This window comes from Hippocampus zosterae, chromosome 14 (genome assembly GCF_025434085.1).
Source record: "Hippocampus zosterae strain Florida chromosome 14, ASM2543408v3, whole genome shotgun sequence".
Lineage (NCBI taxonomy): Eukaryota > Metazoa > Chordata > Actinopteri > Syngnathiformes > Syngnathidae > Hippocampus > Hippocampus zosterae.
The window spans coordinates 17,680,445-17,701,727 of NC_067464.1; the positions used below are offsets into that span (position 1 = coordinate 17,680,445).

General features: G+C 41.0%; 1 protein-coding gene across 4 annotated transcripts in view; it reads right to left on the reverse strand.

The window, feature by feature from the left end:
- The window catches only part of rock2a (rho-associated, coiled-coil containing protein kinase 2a), a 38,922-nt gene extending 17,903 nt beyond the window's left edge, over positions 1 to 21,019 (reverse strand). For 3 of the 4 annotated variants that reach the window (XM_052085664.1, XM_052085663.1, XM_052085662.1), the window contains exons 1-9: positions 20,126 to 21,019; positions 4,677 to 4,758; positions 4,483 to 4,583; positions 4,200 to 4,337; positions 3,818 to 4,078; positions 1,912 to 2,056; positions 1,702 to 1,840; positions 328 to 419; positions 85 to 244 (exon numbers count right to left, since the gene is read on the reverse strand). In XM_052085664.1, the coding sequence (XP_051941624.1) occupies positions 85 to 244; positions 328 to 419; positions 1,702 to 1,840; positions 1,912 to 2,056; positions 3,818 to 4,078; positions 4,200 to 4,337; positions 4,483 to 4,583; positions 4,677 to 4,758; positions 20,126 to 20,224 (1,217 nt within the window). In that variant the 5' untranslated portion in view covers positions 20,225 to 21,019. Of the gene's footprint in view, positions 1 to 84; positions 245 to 327; positions 420 to 1,701; positions 1,841 to 1,911; positions 2,057 to 3,817; positions 4,079 to 4,199; positions 4,338 to 4,482; positions 4,584 to 4,676; positions 4,759 to 5,366; positions 5,564 to 20,125 lie in introns of those variants that run through there. The other variant, XM_052085665.1, reaches the window with a different exon arrangement.
- Between the last annotated feature and the right edge of the window lie 264 nt (positions 21,020 to 21,283).

Below are 21,283 nucleotides of genomic sequence, written 5' to 3' on the forward strand. Positions count from 1 at the left end.
AACATGTCAATTGAAATCTATGCTTAGTGTAACTACATACTACGAAAAGTGAGTGCTCCCAAAAAGCTTTCTCTCATGTCTTACTGGTCTTCTTTGAAGTAGGTGAAGCCCACAAAGGGGAGCTGATTTCCAACAAAAGCTTTGGGTGTGGGGAATGTCTCGACATCACCTTTGTCATCTTCAATCTCATCAAAGTTACTAGTGTCAATGTCACTGCTCAGCTCTGGGACCACAGGTGCAACAGCTAAGAAAAATAAATAAATGACAAAGTCTTACACAATAAACTTCGATGTTCAGGTCTATCTCATTATCCATCGAGACACTAACTCTCTCTGATGGTGTTAAACGTCCACTGATCATTCCTGAAAAAAGGGTGTCGCTTGATCTCCTCCACACCATTTTGTCCTAATCGCACTTCCCTTTAAAAAAGAAAAGAAAAGAGAGAATAAACAAAATCAACCTTCGACTATTCCCATTTTGCTGTATTATACGTATTAAAGAAAGGACAAACGCTGTTGATTTTTAATATTGGGAAAAACAAAACAGTATTTAACATTTGTAGCATTTATTGTTTTTGTACATATAGCACACAAAAAAGACTGTGCTACGACCAACAGAGATTTATGGCTCATTACATAATGTGACCCAATGCCACAAACACGACAAGAAATCCCCATCCATCAGTCTATTTTCCATACAACTTAAGCAGCGCAGTGTTCAGGAAAAGTTGGACTACGTATGTGCCAATTGACAGGGTGAGATGTAGGCTAGACCCTGGACAAGCCCCACATCAATCTCACAGACAGACAACCATTAACACCAAAGGGCAATTTAGGGTCTTCACTCTTTAATTAACATATACTGTATGTGTATGTTTTTTGACTGTGAGAGGGAGGGTACTTGACAGAACCCAAACAAGCACAAGAAGACCATGCAAGCCCTACAAAAATAACTGTAGAAACAACAGTAAGAAAAAAGTTTCCGAAATTCTTCATGGTCAATTATTGATGTTTTAACAAAGCTTCATGCCAATCGTTGGAAAGCCACTTAATTTCCGTTAAAAAAAATATTATATGGCCTTTGTAAGACACATGCATTAGCATTTTTGGAATGAACAGACAGTAGGCAGTGTGCCCATGTAAAATGTGTCTCTGGCAAATATATTCATCTGCTGATGATGATTGAGTGTGCCAAAGGAAATTGGATTGTAGCTCGATGGTGAGAACGCGATGCTGATTGCTGCACTTATGAGTATAACATTTTGGTGCAAGGCAGCCTAATCGTGTGGAACGGCAGGAGAGTCACAGGAAAAATATTTAGATGACTTAATACTATCTCCAGGCACAGAGATTTTTCAATTGGTGACAATCCCATCTTTCCTCAGTCTGGGGGCGAACATAATGCTCACACCCAAAATACCATCAGAGACTGACTGCCTTCAGATTTCTTATCAAAATCTTTTTCTGCTGAATATCAATCGGCCTAAAAAGAAAAAAAAATACCTAAACAAATCCATATTGGTCAAATCCTAGTTTTTACGATTTTTACAACATCAGGAAATCCTTCCAAATTGAGCATTCAACACAATGTCAGCCAGGCCAGGATAATGCAACAATTGTGTCTTGTACTTTTTTACAGTTTATGGACCAAACATGGACACTTCAAGAGTAAAACATTAGTGGCCATGAGCCATTTAAATACCTGTCAGTCAAGAAGGCACAGATTATATTCTTTGCATCTTTGGAGATCTCGACATCATCCGGAAAGTTAAGGGAGTTTTTATAGTCCATGATCTTACTGTAGGTTCCCACCAGAGAGTCAGCATAGAATGGCGTGTCGCCTGAAAGTGGCAAAACGGTTTAATGTATTGAAAAAAGAAATACCATTTAAAGAAGAAAAAAAAACACTGACCAACAAGCATTTCAAAGATGAAGACCCCAACAGACCACCAGTCACATTCTCTCCCATAACATCCATCGCCTCCTTGGGATTTCAGCACTTCAGGTGAGATGTAGTCAGGGGTTCCAACTGCTGTGTCACAGTGTACCATACCGGTCTGTGACAAAAAGCAAAATGTAAATAGTCAACACATTTTTACACACCGAATTTGAAGTCATGATCTCAATTCAAATTAATGTGATAAAACTCCCATTAAACCCTAAATTATCCTTGCCAAGAAATATAATGTAACCTCTAGAATCAAATATTTTATTCAAAGATAGATAGATAGATCTGTTTTCCGATCCGCTAAGTCTTTGCAAGGGTCGCAGGTCGAGCTGGAGCCTATTCCAGCTGTTTTCGGGCCAACCAATCAAAGGGCACACATGGACAAACAACCACCGTGCTCACAATCACACCTAAGGACAATTTTGAGTGTTCCATTAACCTGCCACACACGTTTTTGGAATGCGAGAGGAAACCACAGTACCCGGAGAAAACCCACACAGGCATGGTAAGACCATGCAAACCATCTAAACGCCCCACAGGGAGCCCAGAGCCGGAATTGAACCCTAGCACCTCTGCACTGTGAGGGCGACGCGCTAACCAGTCATCCACCAGGCTGCCTTATTTTATTTAGATAAACAGTCATACCTCGGTTGTCAACCATAATCCGTTCCAGAAGGCTGTTCAAAAACCGATTTGTTCGAAAAACGAAACCACTCTTAAAAAAAAATCTTTATTGAACATGTCTGTGCACAATCGAACGCTACACGAGGAAGCGTCACTTCCCTCGTCAACCCAAGAAAGCGTCACTTCCTCATGTAAGGAAGGCGAGAGGAGTCAAGTGACGCATTTTAGTGCGCTCAGTTTGGTCGAGAACCGAAATTCGGTCGTCATCCGAGGCATAAAAAAACTTGAAATTCTTGGTCGAAAACTGATTTGGTCGAGAACAGAGACGTTCGAAAACCGAGATTTGACTGTAGTATAATGCAGGGGTGGCCAACCCGCGGCTCGTCGAAAAAGCCTCGGCGGTGGCAATGTCATTCAAACAACGGCGCCAAATACACAGAACGTACTACTTCAGCCGATCATCAAGCTCGTTACTTGATTGACACATAGGGCAACCAATATGATGACTGAATCACCGCTCATGCGCAAACAACGGCGCTAAGTGCTAAGATAGTCAGCGAATTACCTCTGTTTTCTGCAGGTGTGCCCAATATGTCGATCACAATCGACCGGGAGCCAGCGGGCTGGTTCCAAGTTGCCCGCAAGGGGTGGGAGGAGGAAATGGGGCAGCGGAAAAAGATCTGTGCGTTTGTGTCTTTAGCTTTCATTCATATTCGGGCCGCTCAGGCGGTTGCTCATCATGACGTGCGTGCATATGTGCGTGAGTGCAAAGTTGGGCACCCGCGTGCGTGTGTGTGTGTGTGTGTGTGTGTGTGTGTGCACGCGTGCGCACGCGAGGACGGGATATCCATGTGTATGTGGCTCTTTGCACTAACACAGTAAAAAAACGGCTCTAAGTCTAACTGGTTGGCCACCCCTGGTATAGTGTAAAGGCAGTACTCACGTAATGCCTACCTCTGCTTTTTAGGTCCTTTTACAGTTTTTGTCTTTGAGGTTCCACTGTATCCTTATATGAAAATTAAATTAACTCTTACAGTGTTCTAGTTAACATTGTATAGCATCACATTATGTGTTTGTTTCCCACTCGGCATTCAATGCAGCCTGGTCATCCTGGAAGGACGATTTTTTCCTTTGTGATTAAGGGCTATCCAAGTAAATATTATTAAATATTTAATATTCGCCAAGTTTAAAAAACAGATCTTACAGCTGCCATTTTATACCCGATTATTTTTTAAATAAAACTTACAGAGTCCATCTTCATGCATGTGCCGAAGTCAGCAAGCTTCAGGTGTCCGTGCCTGTCGAGCAACATGTTGTCCGGCTTGACATCGCGGTGAATGAAGCCCATCGAGTGAATAGCATCCAGGGCCATCACCACCTCTGCAGTGTAAAACTTGGCCCATTTCTCTGGCACATCATAGGTACTGGTGAGGTTTACCAGGTCGCCTCCTGGCATATACTCCATCACCATGTAGAGGTAGTGCTCATCTTGGAAGGCACAGCATAACTGATCAAACAAAAAGGACAAGCTCCTTTATAGATAATTCCACACCACATATCCTAAGAAAATTGTCAATGTACATCAGTGTGTGTGTGTATTTGACCAGTGCCTTAAATGTCTGTCATACCTGCACCACCCACGGACTGTTGGCAAAGGCCATGATGTCCCTTTCTTCCCAGAAGAAGGCAGAGTCTGAGCGTTTGATCATCTCAAACTTGCTAAGAAGCTTCATGGCGTAAACTTTCTGAGAGGCTTTATGCCTGACCTGAATGATGGCGGTACACACAGTATATAATATGTATATTTGGTGTTACTGCCTTGCCAAACGGGGCTTTATCAGACAGTATCAAATTACATCTACATTTAATGTTACTAAATTGGGTCATGTAATTAACTTGAGGCTTACTCACCAGTTGAACCTCACCAAAAGCTCCTCGGCCAATCACTTTAACTCTATCAAAGTCTTCTGACTTCATCTGTAGGTCTCGAACTTGTCTTATGACATTCTCATCTGTGAATAAAATGTAATTATCAATACTTGACATAGATACATGAAATTGTATAAAAAAAATAGCACCGCTACTCTGACACTTTAAATACTTACATCTATTTAAAAAGGTTTCAATATTTTTATTCTTGCGAAGCGCAGGGTAGTCCAAATCTAAGACCACAGCATTTAAGGAGTCCTGGAGAAAAACAGACAATGATAAACCAACAAAAGAGAACACAAAAAAGATATCCAATATCAATTGGTTCCTAAACCTAACCATAAATAAATGACAGATACAATATGCCGACAGACGGCAAACACGGCTATTTCACCCACAATAATATCAACATAATCATTTAAAAGGAATGTTTCTCACAAACACAACACTGGTCACCCTTAAAAGAACCTGTCCTTATCCCAGCTGTCTTCGAGCAGTAGGCGGGGCACACCCTGAACATGTTGCCAGCCAATCGCAGGGCACACACAACCATTTGCGCTCACACTCACACCAAGGGATCATTTCGAGTGTTCCATTAACCTGCCATGCATATTTTTGGAATGTGGGAGGAAACCGGCGTACTCCACACAGGGAGGCCGGAGCTAGAATAAAACCGTGCATCTCTGCATTGTGAGGCCGACGCGCTAACCAGCCGACACCGATAAATTCATTAATTAATAAAACTCTTCAACTTTCCCCTCCACATCGTATCTTGTATGGCACAGGCCTTCATAAAAACATCATACCGGTAATAACATTGAGATTAATGACGCATCAATCTTTGATTGAGAATTTTTGCACAATACTTGTTCAAAGCATGTGTCATGTCTCTACTCCTTCCTCTCCAACTTTCTTTGTTGGTTCTTTTGCATTCTTCAGTGCTTTATCTGCCTCTCCTCCTGCTTTTTCAAACGTTTCCCGCTCGGCTGAAGTCAGTCTGCAGCGAACTGACGCTCTTGATTCACCAGCTCAACAGCACTTCCCCATTAAAGGACTAACCTCACACAAAGCTACTATTTAAGGGAAAACACACACACATATGCAGGGGGCGGGGAAGGGCACATGGGGAGGACGGGAGGGGTGTGCACATACAAATACAGTACATGCACTAGGAACTCCCAAACAGCAATCCAGGAAATGATCCACCCCACCCCGTGTTTGGCCGATAATTTCACTATGACAGAGACGGTCCCTGCGTGCAACTAATTTCCCCTCTGACCGCGTTTGGCTTCTACTTACACTCAGAAAACGTCAAAATCCAAAAAAGCACTGCAAGGTACCCATGACAGTTCGGTTCAATGCTACACTGACATTTTTACAGAGTGAAACAAGATTTTCAGTAAGCCTAACATTCGCTTTCTGTGGTTAATTTGCAATAATGAGGACACGGAGACCAATGACATAGCAAAAAATAAGCCATTCTATTTAAAGGTTCAGCCAAACATGGTTTAAGTGATGTCATAGGATTAGTGAGAACTACAGATGTGATATAGCAATATTCAAATTGTTGTCGTTGTATTACAATACTATAAAAAGCAGCTTGTCTCCGCAAAATTCATTACTTTTTGCCCGTTAAACGCATTCACAAAAATCAATGGAAACACCTTATATTTCCTGAACATAAGTTGACACAGGTTGAATTTTTTTGAAGCAGTGTGGAAAGTACAATTCGATTTTTTTTTTCAATTTCGATCTGGGCCCCTTTCATATGTGGACATAAATCACATATGTAAGCAATGTGTCTGCGGTATGAACGCTTATCTCCACGCATCTGACCTATAGGTTATCAAAAGACCAATATTTCCTCCGCACAACCAGGGGAGATCGCTTGGGAGACGACTGACATCGTGTTGTTTTGAGTAAGTTGTCCCACTTGAAACATGAAGCACGTCAGCCACACTGACGGTTCATTTACTGCAGCAATGGTATGATGTGATGTAATCTTTAGAAGAGGTCTTCATGAAATTTCATAATGCCAGCCAATCACAGGGCACACAGAGATTAACAACCATCCACACTCACACTTACACTTAGGGACAATTTAGAGTGTTCAATCAGCCTGCCATGCATGTTTTTGGAATGTGGGAGGAAACCGGAGTACCTGGAGAAAACCCACGCAGGCACAGGGAGAACATGCAAACTCCACACAGGGAGGTCAGAGCCAGGATCGAATCCACAACCTCTGCACTGCAATTTAAATATGTACTCATTTTAAAACAATTGTAACAATTTCTTAGACACTTATATGACAGCAATTTTGTGTACTGCATTTCTATCAACCTATAAATGTTTACTCTTACTCATATGAACAAATGATGCATTTTTCTCCTATTCAGTGTTGGCCGAATACCATTTCATGGTAGTTTTTTTTTCCATTTGTTTTACAAAAATCTTACCTTTAACATTAGGTATCAAATTTCAAACAACTACACCACTGTACTACTCCTAGTACCAACTACTGTATTTTAATATTGGTAAATAGATTCAGAAAAGCTGACTTGACAAGCATATAAAAAATGTTATCAACGTGACATTTAAGAGAATACTTATTCTTTCAAATCCTTGTATCTGATGCTGACCTTCTAGAAGGGGCAAGAAGGCTCAGGTGCATAAAAGCTCTTGTGCACCTCCTTGAATGGGATGAAGACAAAGACAAGTAGTGTAATAGGCTACCACTTGAGCTCAATTGCAATAAATGAAGTAGCAATCCATTGGGGGTTTTTTTTGTTTTTTTTTTTAATTTTGCTTGCCTTCACGATTCTGTGTTGAGGATGATGGACCCAAAGTGCCAATAAATTGGCCTTTGAGTGCAAAGATTTGATTCTTTCCAAAACTACCCTATTTTCTGCACTATAAGACCCTTTGGATTATAAAGCGTACCCTCATTGAATGGCCTATTTTAAAACTATTTTCATAACAATAATTAATAATAATAATACTTAAATGATGTGAAGGACAAATGTAAATAGCACTGCGATTTATCCATTTTGTATTTATATTACACTTAATTGAACGGTGTTTGTTGTTGTTTTTTCTTTCTTCTTTCTACCTACATTCTTGCTGCTGGAGGCTGTAAATTTCCCCAGTGTGGGACAAATAAAGGATATCTTAATATACTGTATTGGGCGCACTACATTATAAGGTGCATACAGTAATGTCTACGGTTGCGCTATACGTTCACTGGATGGTGTTACGCTAAATACATTACAGCTTTATTTGTATCACGCTTTCACAACCGCTGCAGCTCTTACGATGAGAGCTGGTCACAAACACTGACATGAAACATATAAATACAAATGCCATTCCAAAACAATAAATGAAAGGCAAATGTTATGAGGACAATAAAAGGGCTCAAATCCACAAGGGGCTAAATATCCTTTGAAGTCTTGCTTGTCTCCTTTTTTGTTTAATCAGTAGTTAAATATGCTTGTGGTATCATCTTTGTTTCAGAATGGCTGTGCAGAGCTCACAAATTAGTTGTCTGTTTGTTTTAGTGTGTGTTGGCGTATCCACATGTCAATTAGTGTTGGGTTGGCTTTTAGGTTACAATTGGTTCCTGCTAATAATCACCACTCGATGGCAGAGGAACATTAACGGGGAAACAACACCATGGGGAATATAAAGAGAGTTCAAGTGTATTTATATTAATTGCATTGGATTATAGGGCGCACTGTCGGATTTTGAGAAAACTGAATGTTTTTAGGTGTGCCTGATAATGTGGATAATAGGGTATTGCAAATGTCAGATAGCGTGGAAAAGTGAATTTCACAGATTACCCCTTTAGGGCAAGAAAGAAATGACAAAAAAGACTGGTTGCACGTTACCATGCGCAATACAAAGTACAGCAATGCAATGTTTGAAATCACTGCAATCACCAAGCAAACAATCCCTATCGCTAACTCTACAAGCTGACTTTGACCTTCCATGCACTTTCATTGAGTGAGTCATGATGTGAAGTAGGAACGAATAAACAAACATGTTGCATTGCAAACCAAAACAGACACCAATGGAATGTCTTTACAGCAAAATCATGTCAATTCCTTCCAAGATAATTTTCCTCCAAATCAAAGCAAAATGAATAACAATGAAGTTCCTGCCATTAATAATATGACAGAAAACGGCAACAAGGGTCTGTAGGCCATTTGTCAACGACTTAGTCAAACAGCCATCCATTCATATTAATCAAATGACAAGTGTCTGAGGAAGTGCAAAAGCCGAATGGACCATTTGCACTCAAATCCATCAGCTGTTTTTGCATCTGCTACTGATGACTTCTGGCCTTCCTCTTTTAAATGATAGTACTCATCCTCTTCAGGTCCCATGCCATAGTGTGAGACTAAGTCACTAATCTCTTCCTGACGAATAACAGTATCTATCCTGTTAAATTCAGCAAACTGTGATTCCCCCCAACAGCCAATGAATTCTGGATGGTTGCTTAGCAACTACAGCAAAAAAAATGCAAAGTGGAGCTGAGTGTGAAGTGAGCGCCCTATTTCATATGCAGAAACTCAATTATTGAAAGTAGTGTTGGCAAACTTGTATCAAGCACTGCTTTTGGGGAACTTTTCCATACATGGAGTAACTCTGAAGTTCACAGTCAGAGAGGTTACATGGAACGTTGATCCATGCAACCTTTCTAACTGCCTCATCATTGGGCAAACGGAACAAAAACAAGCAGCGGCCCTGCAAAAAAAAGGGAAAAAAACAACTGAATGAATGTCGCTGTTTTGATTGAATTCCAGCCGTTTTAAAAATAGCTGTCAAGATAAACAGTGGGCCAAGCACAGTGAGGAGGACCAAGGTTGGCACGGCCCATAAACTCACGTTAACAGACACACAACAGGAATCCAGCCGAGGCTCTCAGATAGCACAGTAAATGTGGCCACGGGGACGAGTAGGAGTGGGTCTTACTCTTGGATTTGAATAATTTCCGTCTCATGCTCCTGTGCCCTGTGCATTTTTGGCAACAAGGATTTCTTAATTAATATAGTACAGTCAACTGACGAATGTGCTGGCAAGAAACTTGGTGCGGTGAGGTCCAAGGTTCACCTTGAATGACTCCGTAAGATTTTAGTGGGGTCATCATTTCAACTGACATTGTTAATGGTTGGTCTTTAAATACCTCATGTGTTGTGACAAATTTCCCCAAAAGGAACTCAAGTCTGTTCACAATCTACTCCAGGGTGCAGGTTAACCTCATTTCAAAAGAGAATGAATAAATTTTTTGGGTCAAACTGTCACCTTGTAACCTGTTCAATGTAATACGTAAATATACAGTGGATGTAAATGGAAGAAACAAGATTTTCTAATTGTTGCATACAATAGAGTACTGTAAAGCTTGGCTCACCCACATTGTATCTGCAGAAACCAGGGAGGACTCCGTGAGTAGCCCAAGGCCCTAATCTAAAAATAGCTTGCCAGTGATGCAAACTGATTTTTCTAGGAATTTTCCAGATGTGATCATTTGAAAATGTAAACCTTGGCAGAGATTTCTAGAGATAAAGTGTTTGCATATCAATATTTATCTAATTCTATTACTGTGAAAAATCATTAACATGATCAATGATGTTGTCACATAAATCAAGAAGAATTATGATTAATGATCCAAAGTAATCACATTAATAAAAGGCAAAAAAGCTAATTTGTTGTTTTAGAAGTGTTCTCAGACCTACTTCGACTTGTGGTGGTGGCTTGCTTTTCATTTGAGCGCCTGGGCTGCTTGAGAACAAGTTGCCGCTCGCCGAGTCATAATGCCCTAGCACAGTGGTTCTTAACCTTATTGGAGGTACTAAACCCAACCGGTTCATATGCAGATTCACGGAACTCTTAGTGAAAAATAAAAATATGATTCTAGAAGTTTTCCTTTAGTTTTGCCGGTGCGAGATGGGAGTTGCTCAACTTGGTACGACAAATCGTGCAGATGGGACTGGGGTCAGCAACGCGCGGCTCTTTAAGGCCCCCTCGGTGGCTCCCTCGAGCTTTTTCAAAAATGTTTGAAAATGGGAAAAGATGGGAGGGAAATATATTTTTTCATTTTAATATGGTTTCTGTCAGAGGACAAACATGACACAAACATTAACGTTTTCCGATCCTTTAAAAATGTGTCGAATAAATATTTAATGTCATCAACGAATATTTGCGTCATAGCCTGCGACACACATTTCTATTAGCAGGGCGGGATGCCAGTATGGGGATGTTGTTGGCTGGAAAAAAAACTTTTAATCATGAATGCTTGTTGTGCATTTGTAGCCTACTTAGTCATGTTGATAGCAGGCTAATACAGCTCATATAGATACATACAGCACGTGTTACCTTCATTATAAGGATTTTTATTTTTTGCAGCTGCAAACATATTTGTTATTTGTTTATTTTGGTCCAAGACGAGCCGGCTCTTTCAACATTTTGGGTTGCCGACCCCTGAGATAGGACAATGAGTCGCATCATGTTTCATGATGTATGTGAATCCATGTTGTACATGTGTCTGGCCACTCTCTTTTATTTGCCCGACATAGCATGTGTTAAAATATGTACAGTATATTTTCTTAAATCACACATAGTACTTTCACGACAGTCACACGTTGACGACTGAGTGAACTAAATTTTCCACAGCACCGATTGGACAAGTAATGTAATGTGATCATCTGCAGCCAAGCGTGTGTGTCATAACTAAATGACATGTTGAGTCGGGTGTGTCTTAACTTCCACGGCAGAGGTTCCATCGAATCCCTGAGACTGATTAATCGAACCCCTGGGGTTTGATCGAACTCAGGTTAAGAACAACTGCCCTAGCACTAGCCCTGGTTGTACTGGTAATAAAAGCTGTTCTTAGCATCGGTCTTACTGCAGAATGAGACGGGTGAGCAGGCGTGGCTCATTGTATGAGACACGAGCATGCCTGATTTCAGCTGGGGCTGAGAGGCGAAATGTGATGAATATGGGATCCTTCCCACCTGGGAACTGTAATAAATTGTGACAAACAAAATGCATAATACATTTTCTTTAAAAGATGAGCGTTATGGAGGTTGAAAATAAAAGGCCATGCAAATCTGACAAATAAGGTTACGTATGTTTTCCGTACGGTTGTCATGGTAGTTTTACTTCTGCCATCACACAGGGGAGCCTCTTGCCATGACACCAACAGTATTTAAAGTACCTTATTGCATCGTTTCTTACATCACTTTTGTTTAGCTCCGGAAGGAAGAGATGTGAAAATCATAAGATGCTACCCGTATGTTGAATTGTGTTTTTTGTTGCTGCTGACTGCATAGAAGCTTGTGAAAAAGGAATGCAAAGTGTGCAATCATAAGCACGTACATCTGCGTATAAAGCACATACAGACTGTATGTGTTTTCGTGTGAGGAAAAAAAAATGAGTGGGAGGTTATGTCTCACCAGAAGGTTGACAAAGCTGAAGCTAGATGGAAAGTGTTCTGTGTGGGAGCCTCCTGTTCTCTGCTCTGCTCACTCACACTCTCTTCCAACTAAAAATACACGAAGATGAAGGTTGCAAATGCTTGAACACATACAAGATCAGTGATTTGCAAATCCAAGAACAACGACGACTGCCGATATATTCAGTGATTGTCCAATTTTTATGATGCCACTTTTATGATTGCACATTAATTTATTCAGCTTTTTCATTCATCTGCTAAGGCTCTCTGTGACTTTGGAAAATATTACAATTCCAGTTGCTCTGTTCGATTTTCAAATGTATTTGTAAATCTCAAGATTATGGTGCGATTGTGACATTAAAGATAGAAATTTAGAGTGACAAAAAAATATATGTGTCTGTGCAACACCTGGCTGCAAGATTTATTGATCTTTTCCACTACGGGGACCCAACCCATGGATACAACCATGAAGTGAAAAGTTTTTGAATAAGTCATAAGATTTATTAAGCTACACCCTACATGAAATGTATAAAATACAAACATTGCTGGCACCTTTCAGAAGGCACCTTACAACAGTGGGTAAAAAACGTAGGTAGCGGCTTACAGCCATGACCATTACATGCAGACACTGTACAGAATCGAAAAAAAAAATCTCAATTATCAGGTAAAATAAGAATTCAAACAGCGTTCCTACAGGTTTCCTCAAGTTATATTTAAGACATTTTTGGCTTATGCACAACATTTTCTTTTAAAAACTTAATGCTCATTTCACAGCCATACGGGCACAGAAAAACATTTGTTAATTTGGGTTATTTCTCAAACGTGGATACGTCGAACGCATACAGAATGCAGCAGACAATATGGCAAGTACAGGTGTGAAAGAAATACTTTTTTTTTTTTAATGGGCAACATTGGGGTTTTTTTTTGCTTTAGCTAGTTACTTATTTAATGCTAGGGACATGGGGAGTGTAGGGGATCTCAAAAATAAACGATGTAAATCAGAACTCAACAATAAATAAATAAAATGAAGATGAGGAACAGTCAACTCCTTTAGGACATAGTCACTGAGCATCACAGGTTAATGAGTGTTGGCGCACATGGCCAATGTTTTTTTTTTGGTCAGGATTCATTTGAGGTCACAGTCACAAAGATATTCGCCAACTAATGTATTGCCGCAAAGAGGTTTTCGTGTCACTAAGAAATCTTGAAGATGTTCAACCATTAAAACTGTTGGCGCAAGTCTAGCTAAGGTCTTTATAACCGTTTTGCGACCTTCAACCAACCCTGACAAAATATCAACATTCGGCCATGCACAAACAGGGCTGGTCCACAAATAGTGAAAATCCAGGTGTAGGTTCAAGATTTATCTGCTTTATTTTAGTTTTTAAATACCGTATTTTCACGACCATTTGGCGCACCGTGTTGTTCGGAGCAGTCTCAGTAAGGGGTGCTATTTCTGTATTTGACACGTACACAAAACGCACTGTATTATTTGGCGCAGCCAGGCATGGTAAAACATACGGCAGCTTAAACATATGGCAAATTAGACCAATCGTATGATTAGGATACTCATTCATTCATTCATCTTCCGAGCCGCTTGATCCTCACTAGGGTCGCGGGGGGTGCTGGAGCCTATCCCAGCTGTCTTCGGGCAGTAGGCGGGGGACACCCTGAATCGGTTGCCAGCCAATCGCAGGGCACACAGAAACGAACAACCATTCACACTCACACTCACACCTAGGGACAATTTAGAGTGTTCAATCAGCCTGCCACGCATGTTTTTGGAATGTGGGAGGAAACCGGAGCACCCGGAGAAAACCCACGCAGGCCCGGGGAGAACATGCAAACTCCACACAGGGAAGCCGGAGCTGGAATCGAACCCGGTACCTCTGCACTGTGAAGCCGACGCGCTAACCACTGGACTACCGGGCCGCCTGATTAGGATACTGTGTCCATTAATACAAAAAAATATATTACTAACATGCACAAAGACGCACAAAAGGTTGTATGTTTTTGTTCTCATCTACACCCTTCGCGATCAACTTGGGACCAGTCCGTGATCTACCGGTCGATCGCGATCGATGTAATGGGCACCACTGCATGAGACAGATACATTTTTCACCCGATGAAGAATAGTAAATGTTTACTGTTGCAAATGTTTGCATGTGTATACAGTAGCTCAACCTCACACTTGTGGTGTCCAATTGTTTCACCACCTTGTTCACTTAGGAACCGCCATCTATGTTGCAGCGGCAAATTTTGAGAATCGGACTCATTCACGGCCGTATATATATATTGGTGGGGGGAACATTTTTTTTTTTCACATAAATAAATTATTGAATCAGTGGAGATAAACAGTCATTGTCAATAAGTGGTTTTCACAAAATATATAATATATTGAAAGGAAAAACAAAAAAACAAAACTGTGATAGCCACACTGTAGTCCATTTTACCTGCCGTTGCATCAACAATATAAACCACCAAATCAACAGAATTCTAGTCTCATATAACGCCTGCTGCTAACAAATACATGTAATATTGTCAGTTTTGCAGTACATTTAGCAAAGATATTAAATAATGTGGCGTTACATGGTACCTTTCTTTGTCCCTCTCAAAAATCAGTGGGTCAAATGGAAGTGGAAAATGAAGCTCAACATTTTCAGTTGTGTCCAAGGCATGCAAGCGACATGACTGAGGTTGAGTGTGACATTTTCAAGCCATTTAGGACTTCTGACATCTGACATACATGGGATCTTCTTCACTCAAGTGGAGCAACAAACCAAAAAAAGGCCACAAAAGAGGCCTAGAAGTATCCCCAGAGGAGGTGCTAAGTAGAGAGACTGGCTTGTTTTGCAAAAAGGAAAAAAAAAAAAATTGACCTGGGCCACCATCCCGAGTGCCTTATAAGGAAGTGTTTCTTTCCAGCTAGCACACTGATACCAGTACCGTTGTTGCTCAACTCAACTACACTCCAGAGACAAAGCTGACACTTTGGTTTTAGAGTCAGGTTGAGGTGAGACTATCCACACCTCCTTGGGGGATCCACACAATCAAATTGATCCATATGGAATATGTAAAGTGGCATCGGAGTCGGGCAAAAAGTGAACAGGAAATGCTGGAATAGAAGAAGACGTTCACATTTGTGTGGCCAAAATAGGGAGAAAGAAAAAGTGGAGTGGAACATGTACTGTAAATAGCAGAGGCTATTCGAGACAGGAAAAGATATGCGGGGAATAAACAGTGAATGATAACCAAATGCATGATGTTGCTTTTATGACGCTGAGATCGTTAGGGCATCGTTACAAAGACTGGTAAATGTGTCCAAAAGCTGGTTCAAGAGAAATGTACCATTTCTTATGTAAGTGTGAAGACAGTATCTCACACAAAAGTCACAGGTGAATCAAGTCTTGAGCCTGAGCAAGATGACGCGGTTAAAGTATCTGCAGTGTGTGAAACAGGGCTGAAAAGAGCAACAAGCTGTGGGCTGAAAAGAGAGACAGAAAAAGAGATAAGGCTAAAAATAAAAACAGAAAGTGTAGTCATTTTGGGGACTTTCAGCCCCATATACAGTATAGTTGCCAACTATTTACCCAATGAGGTCATTTCCTTCAGGACCAGAGAAAGGCAGTTAATGTGATTTTTAGGGCTGCGGCTGTTGAATATTTTGGTATTTGGATAGCTGACTGAAAATTATATTATTTGGATAAGAATAAAATATAAAACCAATTTCAATGAGGCTGGGATTTTCTGTTTCACAAACAGAATCAAATCATGTTCAACCTATTTTTAATTGAATACACCACAAAGACAAGATACTTTATGTTCAAACTTATAAACTTTGCTTTTATCGATAATCTTTAACTAAGGATTTAATGGCTGCAACGAGTTCCAAAAAAGCTGGCACATGTGGCCAAAAGAAAAATAAGACTGACAAAGTTGAGGAATGCTAATCAAACACCTGTTTGAACCATCTTACAGGTAAACAGGTCAACTGGGAACAGGTGGGTGCCATGATTCGGTATAAAAGGAGCTTCCCTGAATTGCCCGGTCATTCACAAGCAAAAATGGGGTGAGTTTCACCTCTTTGTGAAGAAATGAGTCAAACAGTTTCAGGATATTATACCTCAATGTACAATTCCAAGGAATTTAGAAATTTCAGAGCCTCCCTACTGTTGAACAGCTAAAGCTGTACATCAAGTATGAATGGGAAAAAAATCCACCGACAAAGCTTCAAGAATTTGTGTCCTCAGTTCCCAACCTGCTTATTCAATCTTGTTAAATGACAAGGTGATGCAACACAGTGGTAAACATGACCCTGTCCCAGTTCTTTTGGAACATGCTCCAGCCATAAATGTCTCAGTTAATGATTATTGGCTAAAAACAAAGTTGATCAGTTTGAATATTAAATATTTTGCCATTGTATTCTATATGACATCAGTGGAACATGATTTGCAAATCATTATATTGTTATTTATGCTGAACCCAATTTCCTCATTTGTGCACTCTATCGCACTAAATTATTTATACCAACGGTCTCAAACTGCTCATCTGCAAGCTCTGCAGAGGCCTGATAATGGCCCTGATCATTTGAATCAGGTGAGCAGGGAGAGACAGAAAACAAGCATGAAAGCGGCCTTCGAGGACCCCAGTTTGGGATCCCTGATGCGATTAATGGCTATGATTGTAAAAATAAAACATTTAATTGGAATATTGACAAATACAGTGACCTTCCAACCATGTACATTGCACACACGCACATGTGTGTGTTTTATATATGTATATGCGGCCCAGTGGTCCAGTGGTTAATGCGTCAACCTCACAGTGCATAGGTATGTTCAATTTTAGCTCCGGCCTCCCTGTGTGGAGTTGGCATGTTCTCCAAGTGCCTGCATGGGTTTTCTCCGGGTCCTCCAGTTTCCTCCCACATTTCATTAAACATGCATGGCAGATTGGTTGAATGCTCTAAATTGTCTCTAGGTGTGAGTGTGAGCGCAAATGGTTGTTCGTCTATGTGTGCTGTGCGATTGGCTCGCAACCGGTTCAGGGTGTACACCGCATAATGCCCGAAGACAGCTGGGATAGGCTCTAGCACCCACCGCGACCCTTGTGAGGATAAAGCGGTACGTACAGAAAATGGAAGGATGGATGGAATATATATATATATATATATATATATATATATATATACATACACACACACACACACACACACACACACACACACACGCATGCACGCACACACCCCGTAAAGGTACAATTATTGTTGGCACAAAGCTGTCTGCGCATTAATGTACATAATAATCTAAATCTACCAATGAAGCTCAACTTTGTGCTGCTGCCATTGTTTCTCACCACTGATATGAATCTATTCAAATTAGCAGCAATCAGGGTGAGCCTCAAGCCATTCATTTTCTGTTAACTTCGAAGCCATTGGCGGAAGTGGCGTATTTCAAAGAGAGATTGCAATTATCTACAAAGTATTTTTGTCCATATTCAACCCGTTTGAACGTGATTTTTTTTCTCAAAATATTCGGAACACCACGTTACAGCCGCACCGCAGTCACGTTCAGAGATTTGTGTGACTAAATACGGACAATCCATAACAGTTGGCAGTTCTGTATTTCAATCTTCTCCTGAAATCGTTCAACACTACTTCCCCACCAATAAAAAATAAAATAAAAATTAACTGTCAATACCATTGTCATCATATCGTGCTTGAATATGACTACTCATTTTCAGCAGCTACCGACTGCTGTCAGGCTGATGAATAAAAAATAACAATCATGATAATAATAATAATTAAATGATGTGAAGGAAAATTGTAAATAGTACTGCGATTTATCCATTTTGTGTTCATATTGCATTTAATTGAAAGATGTTTGTTGTTTTTTTTTCTCTTTCTTCTTTCTACATACATTCTTGCTGCTGGAGGCTGTAAATTTCCCCAGTGTGGGACGAATAAAGGATATCTTATCTTATCTTATCTTCCTTCAAAAAATTGGGCCAAGTGGTGTGTGTGCACTACCATTAACAGCAACAGCAGCCCAACTCCGGAACGACCTCCAAGCGGCGTTAGGCGTGCCTTCGGGCTACGAACAGTTCTGAGTCAACAGCCGACAACCGGGTCTGCAGGTAGCCGGGTCGCTGCGGCTTTAGGAGCAGCTTTGGGACCCAGTTGGAGGTTGCGCAACAGCGACAACATTAAACTATTCTGATGTTTGTTGTCAACGAAAGAATTATGCCTGTGCTGTGTGCGTGTGTGTGTGTGTGTGTGTGTGTGTGTGTGCGGGGTCGGGGGGATGAAGGGTTGTAGAGGGATCAACAGCAAAAGGGGCCCCACACCTGTTAAACGGGCGAAAAAGTGCTTTTTGAGACAGAAATTATTATGTGGTTGTCTTGTAGCAGAAAAAGTGAAAGGGCCCAGCAATTCAAATCACAGGCGCAGAACAGATGCAACTTTAGTTAAAATAATTTGTATGCCTTACATTAAGTTATCTTTCAAGTCATGAATTTATACAACATTCATCTTTTGAGGAAGCACAACTTATCCACAATTTACTATACAGTGGAAACTAAATGCCAAAAGTCACACATTCACCAAAACATGGGGTGGAGAAGATGACTCAAAAGTTGTACAAAATTTGTGTGGTTGAACCGCAGCCATACATGAGGTTCAAGCGAGACCTCAGCATACCTGGGCAGACTTACGCCTACGTCAGGAGCCTTCAGATCAGTGAGCAAAAACTATTTGTCCACTGGTGTGTTTGTGTATGTGGGTTTCAGATCAGTGAGCAGAACTGTACTAGGTAGGGGTGCCCAGTTTTCCAATAAAAGAGGATTCGATACACATCGTGATAGTAGGGGTGCAATACGTTTCAAGGACAGGTCGTTTTGAAGTGGAACAATTTGATTCATTGCATTGCATTAATATTTGCAGTTTAATTTATTCAATTCATTCAGTTCATACACACTACTGAGCAAAAGAAAATGAATTTGGAGTCATCTGTTGCTTTAAAATTTCAACATTGGTCCAAAATAGCATTTTTCACTTATTACTCACCGTGTCACTCAAACCAATAAAAAATCTTTCTTCTCGAACAAAGCTGACATTCTTATTTGAACCCGCACTGTTTTATTGAACAGGGTTTATGGTGCATTTAACGATGCAGTGTCATGGACAATTGCTCCCTTTCAATAAATTTCACTGAGAAAAAGCAGGTACTATGAGATACTATGTCCAGTACCTAACAGAGTACCTGTACCTGACCCATATATTTCTGGTCGCCTATTCATCAAGCAGATCTATCTACCGATGTAACATTTGACTAAACAAACATGATTACGTTTACTTTGCCTTAGTTGTAGACACAGCGCCTTTTGAATTAAGCAATTCCCCAATTTAATACAAGAGACTGTTGCAATATTATTTGAAACCGATTGAGCCTGTCCCATCGAGTGGAAGTCATTCAAGAATGCCTGGGGGAATACAAGGTAATCGGACTACAACAAGGAATGTTAAATTTTGAATGGAATTTGACTCTTTAATTTCATAGTCTATGTATCTGATTAAAGTAAGAGTAAAACAAGGACCAGAATTATGTCAAGAAATGTCCAACCACCAGTTAGTTTTCACATTTTTAATCTAACCAGCTTGATGTACTACGCCTTGCTCCTCTCATCTCTTCGAGCATGAGGACCGCAGCAGTGACCAACGGTTACCCAATAGTCTCCATAAAAACATAAATAGCACATTCTCCACAAATTAATCCTAATCTGTTGACACCACAGAACTCCCAAATGCACGTTCTGTGGTCAGATTTAAGTATTAATCAGGCCTATCCTGCTGTAGGCCAGCACACTGTCTTCCAGTGCAGCTTCCATGAAATACGTTTGTAATGGCAAGAAACTGTATCTGATTACAGGACAGACTGGAAAATGTAGTTTTACCGGGACAAAGTGAACGGGGAGGAGTCGTTGCAGCAGTCTCCCTAATAACAAAAGCTGACAACTCAGATGGGATAAGGTGGATAATAATGCAGTACGTGGATTTAATACTGTACCATGCAAAAGCCACATGACATGCCAATAGCACAACGTTAATCGATTCTCGCTTTTCATAAAGCAACCACCACGCCATTATTCAATATTGCACGAGATGTAGTCCACTTGACTTACCAGCAAACTTTCCAGATTCAATGCAGACCTGGGGTTTCTCATCATGTCCTCCAACTTCTTCAGCCGGCTTTCCATCCTCCTCTCGGCGCCCTGAGACATGTCTGCGGCGTCGCACGTCAAACAAAAGCAAGAAAATAGATGATTTTTTCCCCCCTCCGACTCTTTAGCTTTACATCTGAACCGTCGACCGTTGTTCGGCCTAGCGGGGCAGCTTCGGGGCTCCCAGCCCACCCAGATCGTCTCCAACGGGAATAGAGTGCAACAACGAGGGGAAAATATTCCGAAAGCAACGAGACTTCGAAAAACTTGCCAAGAGAGCGGTCCTTAACAAAGAGAGAGACGTTAGCCTTTCAAGTATCAAAGACAACGTTCCATATTCCATCTCATCTCCCGTTAAATGGGAGATGCATGTTCAAAGTCGACGATAAAGTTTGAATTTGAAGATAACGGCAACGGGCAGTGGCAGCAGGGCGTTTTCTTTGCGCCCCTCGCCCCCTCCTTTTTTGAACGTCTGCAAATGCCTCGGATTCTCTCCTCCAAATATATACCGCTTCACCTCAGCCCATTCAGGAAAGACTGTCAGCCAGTCGGTGTCAAAGTTTCTCCTCCGTGATGCCACAAGTGTTAGTAAGGCATAAAGAGAATCCCGCGCTCATTTTTTAATGGGCACGCGCTCTCTTCCTGGATTCTCTCTCGCATTTTCGAACGTTTTCCGACCGTCGTCTCGTTCGTACTTTTGACTTTGGTCGTGAAAAAAATCCTTGTTCGCTTGGTGGAAAGGTCCAGCTTTCAACCAACCCTCACGATTCACTTAATCTACACCGCAACGCATATGCAAACAGGCACGCAGCCTGGGATTTACCTCCTCCCATTGACAAAGAGAACCACATTTCCCATGATGCACCAGTCCAGACCTGTCTGCACCTCAACCTATCTCCAAGCGACTTTATTTTGAACACAGGTGTCAAATTGCGGTCCACGAGGGCCGTTATCCGGTCGTTTGCCATTTTACTCTCCTGCAACACGCCTGATTGAAATGATCAGGATCGTTATCAGGCTCCTGCAGAGCTTGGGCCCGAGCCGGCCCCGAACTGGGAAATCACGATATACTGTAACTAGTTTCTGCTGTTGTTTTTCAAAGTACTCTACAAAAAGTTG